At 36.3% G+C, this 16,757-nt stretch overlaps 1 protein-coding gene across 5 annotated transcripts in view; it reads left to right on the top strand.

Moving 5' to 3' along the window:
- Nucleotides 1-16,757, top strand: part of PKP4 (plakophilin 4) — a 215,450-nt gene that overhangs the window by 139,762 nt on the left and 58,931 nt on the right. For all 5 annotated transcript variants that reach the window (XM_030580277.1, XM_030580276.1, XM_030580275.1 and 2 more), the window contains 3 exons: nt 1,363-1,554; nt 4,037-4,253; nt 9,105-9,237. In XM_030580277.1, coding sequence (XP_030436137.1) covers nt 1,363-1,554; nt 4,037-4,253; nt 9,105-9,237 — 542 coding nt within the window. The remainder of the gene's footprint in view (nt 1-1,362; nt 1,555-4,036; nt 4,254-9,104; nt 9,238-16,757) is intronic.

The raw sequence follows: 16,757 nt of genomic DNA, 5'->3' as shown, positions 1-16,757 counted from the left end.
TTTTTCTAAGAGAGATGCTCTTGGAATTATTTTGAGGAAGCTCAATGGTCTATATTATATAGGAGGTCAGACTAGGTGATCACAATGGTCCCTTCTGGCCTCGGAGTCTGTGAATTAAGAGCACCTGAAAGGACCTCGTTAACAAAATATTCTACGAATTCGTAATGATTTAAATAAATACCAAGAAAATACTTTGTTATAATTGGTTACTTTTCTAATTAGCCCTTCAAATATTGGAAGGAGAACAGTGGCTGGGACCTTTAAATTTAGAAAATACAGTCTTCTTGTAAATGTTTCTCCTTTTTTATAATGAAATAGCCATTAAGCATTTGACTCAAACTACATTTGTTATTGCTTGGCTGTGAAGTGTAACATTTTGCAGGTGGCATGATCCTGCTCTCATTGAAGCCAATGAGAATATTGCCATCTATTGACTTCAGCAGCAGCAGGAGGTGAAATTAATATTTCATTTGTGGGTAGTTTTTGCAGAATCTTATCAGCTTGGCAGCACAGTATAGATTGAGAGGATGTCTTGGAATGGAACTGCTACATTTGTCATCAAAGAGAGAAAAATGTTAGGTAATGGTGTTTAACAGTCTGTTACTTTCTGCTGAGCAGTCATCAGATCCAGAAATAATGATCTTGAACTGTTTTGAAGTTTTTGATACAAAACATTTAAGAATCTTAGAATATTACAACTAAACCATTTGTTTAGCAACAAGGGAAAATCAAATAGGACTATGAAACAAAATTCTATTCTTTCTTGTTTTGAAATGTTTCCATGATCTGAATAGGCAAAATTACAAATAACATTTCAGATTTTCAGAATAAATGTTAAAGTTTCAGGAACAATTTGAATTATCTGCTTGTCTAAATTACATAAAAATCCAGGTTAAAAATGTTAAAAATAGAAGTTACTGGTAAAATGATGTCGTCATAATCATCATCATCATCTTCCTGAAAAGTACTTCATATTTCTTTAGTTACTTTTTAAAAAAATCTCACAATAATTTCACAAAACTTAAAAGCAAGCAATGATTTTTACTGTGGAGCACATATAATCACTTTGGCTAATTAAAAGACTAAAAGTAAAATTGCAAGGGGACCATCACAATTAACTTGCTTAATGGAGGTGATTTTCTGATGAAGGTGGAGCAGAAATATGTCCATTATGTTTGGAGATACCCAGACTGTTGCTTATTAAAAGTAGTTCATACTGATTTCACTGCAGTGCTTTACTTCTAACAACTCTACAAAGTTTAGGTAGAACGCCTACAAAGCCTCTGAATTCCAGCTGACTTAAATTGAGTTAAATTGCCACAAATTGCATACCATACATATTTACCTTTTTCTTGCTTCTAGGCTTGAGGAGTTCGTATGCTAGTCAGAACAGTCAGCTTGGGCAAGAATTACGTTCAGCTGTATCTCCTGACTTACACATCACCCCCATATATGAAGGGAGAACCTATTACAGTCCTGTGTACCGTAGTCCAAATCATGGAGCAGTTGAGCTACACCAAGGGTCCCAGACAGCACTATATCGAACTGGGTCAGGTAGGTATAGAATTGAGGTTTTTCAGAGTTCCCCACATTTAGATGATTTGCCCCCAAAATCTTTCTTGATTTACATATTAGTTTTCTACTTGAGAGAATATAAATTGTTGCCACACTGTCAATACACATGATGATAGATATGTGATGCTAATTTAAAATAATAGATTAGAAGCGATAAGTCAGTGAAGAAGAGGAAGAGACCTAAATCTGAAAGACTTGCACAATAGGGGCAGATAGGAGTAAGAAACAGATTAGTTTAAAATGCTCTTTATTCTTTTGTGATTTCTGTAGCAAGTACTCAGGACTATATGCTAAGTCAGTTTTGAGCTAGACCAAGGGTTCCCAAACTTGGTTCGCGGCTTGTTCATGGTAAGCCCCTGGCTGGCCATGAGACACTTTGTTTACCTGAGCGTCCACAGGTATGGCCGCTCACAGCTCCCAGTGGTCACGGTTCACCGTTCCCAGCCAATGGGAACTGCAGAAAGAGGCACAAGCTGGGTATATAGGGTATTTCTTGGTTTAAACCCTCACTAGCCAATCATAGAAGTGTAGAAAGTATAGGTCTGGAAGGGGCCTCAATAGATCATCTAGTCCTGTTCCCTGTACTCAAGGACTACTTAATAACTAGACCATTCCAGACAGGTGTTTGTCCTATCTGTTCTTTAAAACCTCCAGTGACAGAGATTCCACAACCTCCTTGAGCAATTTGTTCCAGTGCTTAACTACCCTAACAATTAAGAAGGTTTTCCTAATGTCCATCCTAAACCTCCCTTGCTGCAATTTAAACCCATTGCTTCTTGTCCTATTCTCAGAGGTTAATTAAAACAATTTTTCACCCTCCTCTTTATCACAATGCCTTATGTACTTGAAAACTGTTGGTATATTCCCCGCTTAGTCTTCTCTTCTCCAGACTAAACAAACCCAATTTTTTTCAGTCTTTCCTCATAGATCATGTTTTCTAGCTGTTAAAAATTTTTGTTGCTCTCCTCTGACTTTCTCCCGTTTGTCCACATCTCTCCTGAAATGTAGTGCTCAGAACTGGACACAATACTCTGGCTGAGGCTTTATCAACATGGAGTAGAGTGGAAGAATTACTTCTCGTGTCTTGCTTAACAACACTCCTACGACTACATCCCAGAATGATGGTCGCTTTTCTTGCAACAGTGTTACACTGTTGACCCATATTTATTGTAGCCTTCCCCTCACTTTTTTCCTGTTTTATCAATACAGTAGAACCCTGCTAAATTGCACTGCACTAATTCACATCTTGCACCATAAAACATGTGGTCTCACCCAACTCCTCAAAGATGTAATACTGGAATGCTTTATTGTAAGATCCAATATTAAAATCTAATTACTTTTATATGCTATATGACAGAATATGCAATGACATACTATGAAGTACTATCATAAATAAATTCAGTTTAGCTGCAATTCTCAAATAAAAGGAAAAGGTATGGTACATTTGTGATGCATTGTTCTGATTTTAGATCTTGTGTTCACTTACTAATTTGCACAATTTAGTAGTTTGCAATAGGTCTCTCAATCATTAGTCTGAATTAGGAAGGTTTTACTGTTAAGTCTTCAGAGTGATCGTTCACAATACCTATAATAATGTTTTTAAACCTTTTAAATTGCTTGCTAATAATTTTGCACCAGCTGAGGCATTCAGAGTGCTATGAATGAGGCACGAGTTTTGCAGTTTCCCTGTCCCACCTGCCACAGCTAAACTTATGTAAGCAAAATTGAACCAGGTAAAGTTTGTCCAAGTTTTAGGTCAATTGGGAAATTGAAAAATAAAGTTCTAGTTCAGTTAATATCCTCATGTGTTTTTTTTAGAAGAGCACAAAATACCATAAGAACACATTGTAATCAGGAAGGTTCATATTCATACCTCGTTTCACACACGAGTGGTGTTTTTCTGAACCATTTGAGATTAGTGCCTTTAATCTTTAAATCCAATTCAATCCCCAATTAATATTTTTCCCAAGCAAGCAGGACAAACTGGCATCTAATTTATGAAAAGGAGAGGCATTAACATCAGGAGAGCTTCTTGTTTTATTTCCCATTTTTCTTTCTTCAGTGCTATAGATGTATACAATCAAATGTTATTAAACACCTCTGAAGCTGTTCTATTTGTAACCAGTTTCCTCTTCAGTTCCTGGTTTACTGCTAATATTTTTGACACACAATGTACTTACTCCACTGAAACACTCAATCTTATTTAGAAATAACTTGGGCCTGATCTCACAATAACTTGACTTGTGTAATCAGCTCATTATCATCCTTTGAACGTTTTCTGTAAGGATTTATCATATGAGAGGTGCTGGGGCCCTATCCAGTGATAGCTTTTTAGATCTCTGTGTATTTCAGTCTCACTTCAACTTTAATTTTGCTTGCTTTATATTTTAAACCAAAAATTGTCTCATAACAAATGTCTATAAAAGATATCTAGCATATTTTAATATTGATTTTACACTAGGTGTTGGAAATCTACAAAGGTCATCCAGTCAGCGTAGCACACTTGCATACCAAAGAAATAATTATCCTTTGAACACAACAGCTGCCTATGCGGAACCCTACAGGTCAATGCAGTACCGACTGTCAGAGTCCAGTTATAACAGGCTACAACATGCAACGCCAGCAGATGATGGTACAACAAGATCTCCATCCATAGACAGCATACAAAAAGATCCTAGGCAAGTCCAACTGAGCTTTCAAGAATCATGTACCATTGCAAGAATTATCTGATTCTAAAATTGTTCCTTGATTAAATAGAAAATCTTAGCAGTGCATTTTTTAGTTCTGTATTATACAGATCACTGTGGTTAATTTAGGTTTAGTGAGTAACAATTTATAAAATTATTCAGAAGTTTAACCAGTAAGTGCATTGCTTTTACTTTGCTACAGAAGTTGACTGTTTACTTACATTTGTGTTAACAATTATTGTAATTCTCTTCAAAGTTTATTTTAGGATATCAAAAGGAAATTTCATATACTTTGAGGAACATTTGTGAACTTGAAAGATTTCATTTGGTTTTACTGAGTATTTTTTATTAAATTGTCACACATGTTTACCAGGTTTTGAAAATGAGTAAGTAAATATCTAAATATACTAGATCATTCTATTTATGAACAGCTTTCGTTATAAGAAAAGTTGCTTGGAAATCTTTTGAATAAGTATACCATTTTGCAAAGGTAGAAAACAGTTCCTTCATATTAACAGAGAATAAATGCATTTAAAATGGAAATGGAGACCGTTTTTCTGGTATTACTTATTCAAGTAGTTCTGTAGACAGTAATGGGCCTACTTGCATGATAGAACAAACAGGATTTCCCCCATTAGTGAACTTTCAAACCATTTATTTGGGTCAACTTAATAGTGGTGTAGACTTTAATAAGTCATGTTTGTGGTATTTGGTCGTTGGTGTATTTTTTACATGTAGCCCATTAGCTTGCTCCACGTACTAAATATTGACTTACAACAGTTGTATTCAGACTGTCGCTTGTGAGTGCAAGTGGCTCTTTGATGTGTCTGCTGCAGCTCTTTACAGCACATTATATTAAAACACTGTGTGATTTAATTATTAACCCATAAAGATGCTTTTACTATGTTGTTAACCAGTTGTAGAATACTTGGTTAGTCATTTTACTGTGAGAGTAGTATATAGATATAGATAGACGTACAGCTATAAAATAGTAATTGAAACAATGAATTCACAGTACTGTGGCTCTTCTGAGTAATGGTGATTGCTAATTTGGCTCCTGAACCACTGAGGTCTGAGTATCACTGATATAAAAGATCTATTTGAGGAGTAAGGTACTATTTCATCAGAGTAAAGGTGACTTAACCAGGTCTTTAAAAGTATCGGAAAGACAAAGGGCTTGTCTACACTTGGAAGTTTACTGAAATAGCTATTCCAGAATAATTGTATTGGTAAATTTAAGAGTAGGCAAGCCCATAGACTCATTTTGAAAATTAAGAAGAGTTTTATGTAATCTTTAATCTGTATATTAGAACAAAAGAGGGAAACTGTGAGAAATCTTTTTTTCTTTGCCTCATTAGTATATTTGTTGTACAAGTTGCAGGCACAGTATTCATAGGAAGCTAATTACCATCTTTCTCCACAGCCTTGTAATACTGTATTAGTCAAAATATAAAATGGAATCTGAGCTACAGTACATTGAGCAATAAATGCTTTGGAAAATATAAGAAGAATTCGTATGCTGTATAAAATTCCCATCTCTTATGTTATCCAGATCTTGTCTTTCCCTGTTATAGCCAAACTCCTCTTAAGGTAAAAAGTATTGCACAAGTTAGGTTTTATGTCTTGAAATTTGCAACGCTATAGTATCTTTACTGTTAGCAATTTAACAGCATTATAAATATTCCATAAAATATAAGAGCATTCAACTGAAGAACTAGTTAGAAAGAACTAATGTGTTAGCTTTCCAAGTCAAGAATTTCATGTTTTTGTAAGATATTATTTATAGTATGGTAATTTCATAGTCTGATGGTTTTTAAATATGTCTAGTTTGATTATCTGAAATGTTCCCTTTAAAACATTTTATAAGAATATATATATAATATAAATTGTAGAAGCAACCACACTTATTGAAAGTGCAACCTACAGATGGAGTTTCAGAACCATATTAAAGAAAATCTTTAAAAATTATGCTAAACTCTATATTTTTAACAAATATACTATTTTCAGAATTACTCCTCTGGTTCTTCCTGACTCTATTCTTGCAGTTTAGTAAACAATAGTTGCTTACTATGAGTCTGGACTGAAGGAAATTTATTCTGATATATCCAAAATCTGACATTATTCACAGACTATCATCCACTGTTAACAATGCTTTTGAAAAAATTGTAGCCTACCCGACTTTATATTTGTGAACAGTAAGGTGTGTAGGTACAGATAAAGCTGTCTTGATATAGTCAGTCCCATCTTCATTGTTTCATCATTAAAACAAGAAATGCAGCTGATTTGTCTGTTATCTCCAATGCCTGATCTCGGTTTTTGTTTTTGTTTTTTTTTTTTTGTAATTTTCACTAACTGACTTTAAGATATTTTAAAGAGACATTAACATCATAGTCGTGTTACTCCAACAGTTAGGAATGACATCTTTATCATCATATATCCACTTGTTTCATTTTAAAGGTTATCAGACATGTGGCTAGATAAAGCTCAGAGACCTTCACAGTACAGTTTGTTTCTGTTTTATCTTTAATCTGGTAGAGTGACCTCTGGAAATTATAATCTGGCCCTTGGATTGTGAAGTTATTGAGGCAGCTACCAGATTCCCTCTCTGTCTCTAAAACACCTTTCACACTTTTGGTTCTTCTATAAAATGCATTTAAAATGGAGCATCTTAAATTGAAGCCTGTAGAATCCGTGGGGTTGTATCTCCATTTTAAAAACGAGAACAACTAAAAATCTGCTCTGTTATGTCAGACTACAATGGCAAGGTTGACAAGTTTTAGACACCCCTGTTTTAAAGAGAGACTAACAAGCATGGTTTATTTTACACTCCATTGTTTGAATTCTCCTGTGTGGCCGCCAGTTCTTCAGGGACAAACTACAGGTCAGACTCAAGTATGGTGCAAAAGTCCACAGAGTTGATTGAGGCAGTTCCTGACACGCCGGCTGGACAGGGTTTCCCTGCAACATTCTCATTAGGTCCCTCAGGGTCTTTTTGTAGTAAAGCAAACAAATAGTCCCAAAACCAATAGTCCTGTGCCAGGCCTATCTTCTTCCAGAGGGCTCTGGCAGTCAGAAGTCTCTGTGGAGGTTCTGGGCTGGTCCTTTCCTCAGGGAGCACAAGGTAGATCTATTCTGCCTGGTCAGTGCACCTACTTGGATGTCCTCTTCCTTTTTTAACTGGCCAGTCATTATCTGACAGTAAGTGCAAGTACAGCAGGGCAAGGCTGAGTGGGCCCACTCTAGCTCATTAACCCTTGTTGACTCAGTGTGGAGCTGGTATACCCAATCACATCCCTAAATCTGGAGAATGAAATTTTCCATCAATGTTGTCTTTTTTATATATAGTTCTTGTGTTTCTAATGGAGACAGTTGGTTCCATTTAACTAGCACATTGTACTCTTGTCTCGATGATGGAATAAGTGTAGCTCTAGGAGTAGGGTTGGTTTGCTAGGTGCTGCTGAGCCAACAGGAGAAGTGCAGTATTACTTTTTTGTATAGAACCTACAAAAAAAAGCACTCCTAAAATTCCATACCATTGTTAATAATAAATCCTTTTATTATTAAAACAGACCTTTAAAAAATCTAATTTACTTTTCACCACTAGAACTATTTCTTTGCTTTCTGCATTATAATTTGCTTTCACAATGAAACAGTTTTACTTTGTGTTTAGTGAGTTTTAAATGCTGGTTCATATGTACTACCATATTGCTTCAACTTTCCTGCCGGAAAATGTTTTAATCCAAACAACTGTTTCCATTGAAATTTGAAATATAAAATAACAATTAAAAATATATGTATTATTATTAGCTCTTGTTGACATCTTTCTTAACATAGGCAGTATTTAAAATTTGAGCCCAAACATAACGTAATTTGTCTCTTTTAAAAGAGGATCTTTAGAAGGTCAACAACCAACTGGATAGAATTATATGTCATATTCTGAGTCTTAACTGCTTGAAAGTACTTTGGAACAACATTATCATTCTATTCTTGGAACTTTAGTTGCTTCACTTCTTTGGATTTTCAGCCAGAATAAGATCTCTTTACTGTTTTGCTTAAAATTCTTTAGAAAGAGAAAATAGCCCAACAAAGGTCACTGGATCAATTCCTAAAGCTATACATTTCTTGGTCGTGTCTAATGACTTGCCAGGTTTTTGGCTACATAAAATAACTGTGTACTTGGTGAAACAGTTACAATAAAACTATTTGTAAGTCCACGGTCCCTGGACAATTCAAGCTGTTACAGCCTTGTGGTACTTTATTTTGATATGGTTGACATATCAATCATATCAGTTGACATATCAGTCGTATCAGTCCTGTTTTTGTCCAAGTATAATTGACTATAAAACAGTAAAAATGTGTTTAAATGTTTAGAAAAAAATATCTCTGTATGAGTTACACCTGTCCTTCGCTGAACAAAATTTATAAGAACTAGGTATCTTCATACGGGTCATCCTCTCCCTCTCCCCCCTGCTCCCACACTCTCTTTTTAAAGCTAAGGAGGTTTATGTAGGTTTCAGTGATTCAGTAAGTAGAGTTAAAGCATATATATATTTCATTCTAGCTGTACAATCTGTATTAGCAATCTAACTGAAGAAGGCAATATGGACATTTATAATGTTTTTGCTTTGATGAATAAAGAATATAAAAGCTTCTCTACTGATGGGAAAACTGAAAGGTGGAATGGAATAATGAACCATTTTCACACATACAGTTTCCTTTTTTGCTTTTGATACTACAGGGCGGCAAATATTTTAGAAAACTGCTAAGACTCTCCAGTAACTATAGGGAGTAAAACATATGTATAAACTAACACCTTCCCTTGAATTTGTTTATCTAATGAAGGGAGTTTGCATGGCGGGATCCAGAATTGCCTGAAGTCATTCACATGCTTCAGCACCAGTTCCCATCAGTTCAAGCAAATGCAGCAGCCTACCTTCAGCACCTGTGCTTTGGAGATAACAAAGTAAAAATTGAGGTACAGTGTTGATTTTTTTTTTCTGTTTTGTGAAGAACTGCAAACAAAGAGCAAGTACACTTTTTTTCCCTTTTTATTTTGATTACAAAAAGTGACTGTAAAACTTGGATCTAGAATGCCTTTAAGCATGTGTTTGTACTAGAGGCATGTTAATTCTGAGGATTCTAGATATATTAACATCTCTCTTAATATCAAGTGAAAATCATTAAAAGTGGGTAATCCATCAAAATTGTATTACTAGTATTTAACCTGATGTCAAGCCTTATATTATTTCTTAAATCTAGGCTTAATGAAATCAGCATTTAAAGAACTACTACTGATAATTAAGGGGATTCAAAAAAAATCTACATTGGCCTTCCACTCGTTCTAATGCAAAGATTTTAAGGAAAAGTTGTGGTGTACAGTGAAGCACTAATCAAAACAACCTTGAATATTTATGGAGCTATGGAAAGGGTTTTTCAAGTGTGACATAGAGGGAAGATATAGGTACATGGAAGAACATAGTTAATGTCTAGAATTTATATAAACATTTTACATATAAGGACTACTGGCCATCATTTTATTCCTTTCATACAGTAGCAATAAAATATCAATTGTTGAAGGAATCTGTTATGTCATACGCATCTCACATGTGCATCTTGTTCACTATTCCCCTTATGCAGTATTTATTTTAAAGTATTTAGGTGAAAAAATGGAGATGGAGCTAATAACCCAACCAGCAAATTATATGGGAGCACAACTGGGATTTCCTTGGTTTTTGTCCTATAGTCTCTTTTAGTGGAGATCCTTCCTCTCCCATCACTCAACAATTTTTAGTGTTGTATTATCAATAATAATACTTCATGTTATGGTGGAGCACTTGCACTCTCATAGTTAAATTTGCTCCCAGATTTTCATTTTAAGAGATGAAAACGTTCTACACTATCCCTTGTTTTGAGTTAGAAAACCAATTTTAAGTGCTTATTGTTGTTCATGAAATGCGTGACATTATTAAAAAAAACCAGGTTAGATATTGCTATTTTGAAATGCACCGTGCGACAAAAAAATGTCCAGTGTCTCATGGTTTCTTCTGACCCCTTTTGAAAACATACTACGGTAGTCCGAGATACGAAACTATTTGTGTGTGATTCTTCACAGTGACCACTTCTGAAGAATGTTTGATAAAAGTTGCAATATTTTTTAACTGTGTTAACTAGATAATATTGAAAAAGCTACTATTTTAAATGTTGATATAAGTTATGTTGATACCTTATATCCTTAGTAACACTGTATGGTAGCATAAGAGCTATGTCCACACAATGATAAAAAGTTTAGAATCATGTGATGTATCAGACATACTGCTCAACAAATCACCAGGGAACTTCAGAAGATACTGTAAGGATTTGTCCTTCTGAGGGCTACACCATAAGTAGTAGCTTATGAGTTTGCGCCTCCCTTTATTTGCCTGGATCTAGTACTTCAGTTAAAGCACCAGTAGTTTGTTCTTTCAGATCCAGGGATTCCAGATGCGCTCTTCAGAGAGATACATGTGTGGAATGAACAGCTATAAACACCTGATAGGAGCAGAGTATAACCCAGACTTACACAAAATGTCTTTGTTGCCCATGGCACCTTATAGACTAACAGACGTTTTGGAGCATGAGCTTTCGTGGGTGAATACCCACTTCATTGCATCTGATGAAGTGGGTATTCACCCACGAAAGCTCATGCTCCAAAACGTCTGTTAGTCTATAAGGTGCCACAGGATTCTTTGCTGCTTTTACAGATCCAGACTAACACGGCTACCCCTCTGATACTTTGTTGCCCTTAAGTGTCTGCACCATATATACAAGTTTGAGTCTGCTACTGCCTCCAAGTTAATAGATTTTATGTAGTCCTTCAAGGCACTAGGGGTTCAAAATTTTAGCTTCATGAATTCTAGATTTAAGTCTGTCAGACACACATGAAGATTTGAATTTCTGCAGACTACTTGAAGCTCAGAACAAAGCGTCACTGGCATGAGGAGTATATAACCCAGGCTGACACAGAGTGGCTTTTTGTCCCATTCTCGTGACTAGATGATATGTAATGCATCCCTAATCAGATAATCTGCAGGGGACTGAACCATCTACCTGAGGATGTAAAAACATGATCCTCTACTTTGAGCTAAAGGATGATGGTCATTAACTCAGATAGTAGCAGATTCATAAGCTTGTTTGAGGTGGAGCCACACTGTGTTAGTGTGGGTTTATGCAATATTTTCAGAAGAGGTGGTGGTTTAAGGCATTTTAGAATAAGTTTTATAGTTTACAATGGGAGAGTACAAAATGGGGTCAGTGTACTAAATATTGACACTACTTCAATTGTATGTTAGCAAAAATGATAATGTTTGTCATTTACTGCTGGCCCTGACTGTCAAGGAAATGACAACATAGTAGTCAGGCCTGCTGGTGGATTGCAGATATTCATCCTGCTGCTGCAGTTGCTCTTGTATCGTCTTTCAGGAAGATACAAGATGACTCACAGAAGATTGCATGGGAGAACAAAAGACAAGAGGACTTACAGTTAGAAAGAACAGGGGGTAGGTCAGAGAATCACACCAACACAGGAAGAGGAAAGTCTATGAGATTGGTTACTCCCTACTAAAAAGAACAGAGACGCCTGTCACCAGAGCTGATCCAAAAGAGTATGCGGTCTGCCAGGAGCTAAAATGTGTGTTGTGGACCTGAAGCTGAAGAGAATCCTAATGGGAGCAGGAAAGAATCCACTGATGGTCCTTCATGTGAGAACAAGTGATACTGCTAGATTCTTGCTAGAATGCATCAAGGGAGACTGTCAGGCTGGGGAAGATGCTTAAAGAAATGGAGGCTCAGGTGATCTTCAATGGGATTATGTCTGTCCCTATAGGAGGAGAATGAAGTTGAGACAAGATTATGGTGATCAACAGATGGCTCAGACATCAATGCTATAAGGAGGGCTTTGAGGTGTTCGACCACTGGGAGGCATTCATGAACAGAGGACTGTTCTCATGTGATGGACTCCACCTGAATAGGGAGGGAAATAGGCTTTTGGGATGGAAGTTGGCTCAACTGATTAAAAGAGCTTTAAATTAGGAACTCAGGGGAGATGGCTGGAAGATGCTCATGTAATCTCTGTGCCTAATTCTAATATTGACCAGGAGGAAAAATCAAGAAAGAGAGGATACAGCAATGGAGAAAGGAACAACAGTGAGTAGGAAAATGGACATCTAGAGAAAAGATAATGATAATACCAATGAAGCTAACAGTGAGGTACATGACACTAGCAGTGGAATGACTGTACCAGAATCTGGGTGAAGCCAAGCAGAAACAACTATGATGTTTGTATACCAGTGCAAGGTGCCTGGGTAACAAAATGGAGCAACTAAAACTGTTGGTTCAGGAAGTGAAACCATCTATTATAGTGATAACAAAACAAGGTGGAATAGTAGTCGACTAAAGTATAGGTATTGAAGGATATATGCTGTTCAGGAAAGACATAAATAAAGGTAAAGATGATGATGGAGTAGCATTGTATATTGATGATTATGTAAACTGTAAAGAAATTACAAGTGAGGGAATGGATACAATAGAGTCCCTTTGGGTCAAAATTTCTTTGGGGAAAAAGGCTACTAGAGGTTCTCCTGGAATAGTGCTTGGGGTATACTGCAGACCCCCCAGGATCCAATTTGGGTAGAGATAGAGAGTTTTTGAATGTTTTTAATGAAATAAATACTACTGGGAATTGTGTGATTATGGGAGACGTTAACTTCCCAGATGTAGATTGGAGGACAAGTGCTACTATTAATAGTAGAGCCCAGATTTTCCTGGATGTGATAGCGGACAGATTTCTTCACCAAACAGTCACTGAACCAACAAGAAGTAATACCATTGTAGATTTAGTATTGGTGAGTAGTGAAGACCCATAGAAGAGCTGGTTGCAGGACAGTCATCATGAGCTAATTCAGTTTAAACTAAATGAAAGGATAAACAAAAATAGATCTGCAATTAGGTACCTTGATTTCAAAAGGGCAAACATTAAAAAAAAATTAAGGGAATTAGTTGGGGAAGGGAAGTGGCTTGAAATTAGACAAAGGTTTTGAATAGTGCTGTGCGATTACTCACGCGATTAATCGCACTGTTAAACAATAATAAAATACCATTTATTTAAATATTTTTGGATGTTTTCTATATTTTCAGATATATTGATTTTAATTACAACACAGAATACAAAGTGTAGAGTGCTCACTTTATTTTTATTACAAATATTTGCACTATAAAAAACAAAAGAAATACTATTTTTCAATTAACCTAATACAAGTACTGTAGTGCAATCTCTTTGTCATGAAAGTTGAACTTACTTTTTGTACATAATTATAGATTTGTAACTACCTTCAAAAATAAAACCATGGAAAACTTTAGAGCCTATGAGTACACTCAGGCCTACTTCTTGTTCAGCCAATCACTCAGACAAACAAGTTTGTTTGCATTTGCAGGAGATAATGCTACCTGCTTCTTGTTTACAGTGTCACCTGATCGTGAGAATGGGCATTCACATGGCACCGTTGTAGCTAGCATCACAAGATACTTATGTGCCCGATGTGCTAAAGATTCATATATCCCTTCATGCTTCAACCACCATTCCAGAGGACATGGGTCCATGCTGTTGACGGGTTTTGCTTGATAACAATCCAAAGCAGTGCGCACCGACATGTTTATTTTCATCATCTGAGTCAGATGCCACCAGCAGAAATCTGATTTTCTTTTTTGGTGGTTCAGGTTCTGTAGTTTCCACATCCGAGTGTTGCTCTTTTAAGACTTCTGACCCTCTCAGACCTCATCCCTCTCAGATTTTGGAAGGCACTTCAAATTCTTAAACCTTGGGTCAAGTGCTGTAGCTATCTTTAGAAATCTCACATTGGTACTTCTTTGCATTTTGTCAAATCTGCGATCAAGATGTTCTTAAAATGAACAACATGTGCTGAGTCATCATCTGAGACTGCTATAACATAAAATATATGGCAGAATGTGAGTGAAACAGAGTAGATGTGCAGTTCTTCACCATGGAGTTCAGTCACAAATTTAATTAATGCATTATTTTTTAACGAGCATCATCAGCATGGAAGCATGTTCTCTGGAATGGTGGCCGAAGCATGAGAGGACACACAAATGTTTAGCATATCTGGCAGGTAAATACCTTGCAATACCAGCCCAAAAAGTGCCATGTAAAAGCCTATTCTCACTTTCAAGTACATTGTAAATAAGAAGCGGGCAGCATTATCTCCTGTAAATGTAAACACACTTGTTTGTTTTAGCGATTGGCTGAGTAAGAAGTAGGACTGAGTGGACTTGTAGGCTCTAAAGTTTTACATTATTTTGTTTTGGACTGCAGTTATGTAACAAAACAAATCTATATTTGTAAATTACACTTTCACAATGAAGAGATTGCACTTCCATACTTGTATGAGGTGAACTGAAAAATACTATTTCTTTTGTTTATCATTTTTACAGTGCAAATATTTGTAATTAAAAATAATATAAAGTGAGTGCTGTACACTTTGTTCTGTGTTGTAACTAAAATCGATATATTTGAAAATGTAGAAAACATCCAAAATATTTAATAAATTTCAATCGGTATTCTATTGTATAACAGTGCAATTAAAACTGTGATTAAACATGATTAATTTTTTAATCGTAATTAATTTTTTTTAGTTAATCATATGAATTAACTGCAATTAATTGGCAGGCCCTAGTTTCTAACCATCAGAGGAGTGAAGTTCTGGAACAGCCTTCCGAGGGGAGTAGTGGAGGCAAAAAACCTACCTGGCTTCAAGACTGAGCTTGATAAGTTTATGGAGGGAATGTCATGATTTCCTACAATGGCATGTAGCCAATATACGACTGCTAATAGCAAGCATCTCCAACAACCAGTGAGGGACACTAGATGGAGATGGCTCTGACTTACTACAAAAAATTCTTTCCTGGGTGTCTAGCTAGTGGGTCTTGCCCACATGCTCAAAGTCTAACTGATCATCCTTTTTGGGGTTGAGAAGGAATTTTTCCTGGGTCAGATTGGCAGAGACCATTGGAGTTTTTTGCCTTCTGCAGAATAGAACACAGGTCACTTGCAGGCTTAAACTAGTGTAAATGGTGGATTCTTTAACTTTAAGTCTTTAAATCATGATTTGAGGGCTCCAATAATTCAGCCAGAGGTTATGAGTCTATAACAGGGGTGAGTGAGTGAGGTTCTGTGGCCTGCAATGTGCAGGAGGTCAGACTAGATGATCATGATGGTCCCTTCTGGCCTCAAAGTCTATCTTTCAGGAAGTGAATGATGACACAAATTCACTCACAGAAGTTCTCTGCAACTGTTATTATGTGGTGGTCTTGACAACAGTTCATTGGGAATTTTATATCAGAATTATTTATTGACAGAAAATGTAGTTCCTGCAGAATTTTCCACAGGAAAATTTTGATTTTGTGCAAAAAAGAGGGATATGGAGTCAGTTCAATTAGTTTGTAGAACTGACCCAAAAAGTTTAGTCTTGAGTACTTTCAACATTAAACTACATTTCCATGTGATAGTGCAGTGCCTCATGGGGAGTTTTAGTTTACAGTGCTTGATGGAATAGGGAAATTAACATAAACAGAAAATTAAGTTTAGTCAAAGTCAGGCTTGCACTAGGGATCCATCCCACCTATCCAAATCCTTGAAAGTGTAGAAATAAAATAAACGTCTCCTGTGTTCCTTGCCATGTTCATGTTGCCTCCAGCACAATTGCTAATACACTCAACACTCCATGAAACATTCAGCTCCATCTCCAACACATACTGGAAAGCAATAGATATCTCACTTCATCCAACTCAGTCTGTCATGAAAAAACTTAATGACAACCACAGCAATGTTAAAGCAGAATAACTTCCCAAATGAATGGGCTATGTAAACATAAGAACAGCTATACTGGGTCACACAAAAGGTCCATCTAGCCCAGTGTCCTGTCTTCCAACAGTGTTCAGTGACAGTAGAGATGTGACATCTGTGACAGTCAGATGCGTTGCTCTGTTAATATGAGAGAACATGTGATCACCATTAAGGTTCAATGCAGCAAAGCAAATTGGAGTCTGTTATCAACGGTGTCATAGGTGATGTGAAGGCGGTAAGGACTGCAGGAGATACTTGCCTTGACTTCTTATTTTCATGCTTACAAGGGCTTAGGTGTGTGAGACGAGTCCTGATGAAATTGTAACTGTCACTAAATGTAGTTTGTGTGTGTTAATTTATATAGCACTTTTCTTCCGATAATCTCATTATGTCTTTACATTCATTAAAATTATTAGTGAAACAAATAAATTAAGTGGTTTACCCCAGGCTCATCTAAGCAAGACTGTGGCAAAGTCTGGAAACAGAACCCAGGAGTACCAAAAATGTACACCAAAATATCCGCAAGCAACTGACTTATGTGAATAAAATAATCCAAAGTGAGAAAAATGTTTGACGACGCTTTATTTTTCTTGTACCTGTCG

This window comes from Gopherus evgoodei, chromosome 11 (genome assembly GCF_007399415.2).
Source record: "Gopherus evgoodei ecotype Sinaloan lineage chromosome 11, rGopEvg1_v1.p, whole genome shotgun sequence".
Taxonomy (NCBI): domain Eukaryota; kingdom Metazoa; phylum Chordata; order Testudines; family Testudinidae; genus Gopherus; species Gopherus evgoodei.
Note: the sequence above shows the minus strand (reverse complement) of the source record. Positions and strands in the feature narration are given on the sequence as shown.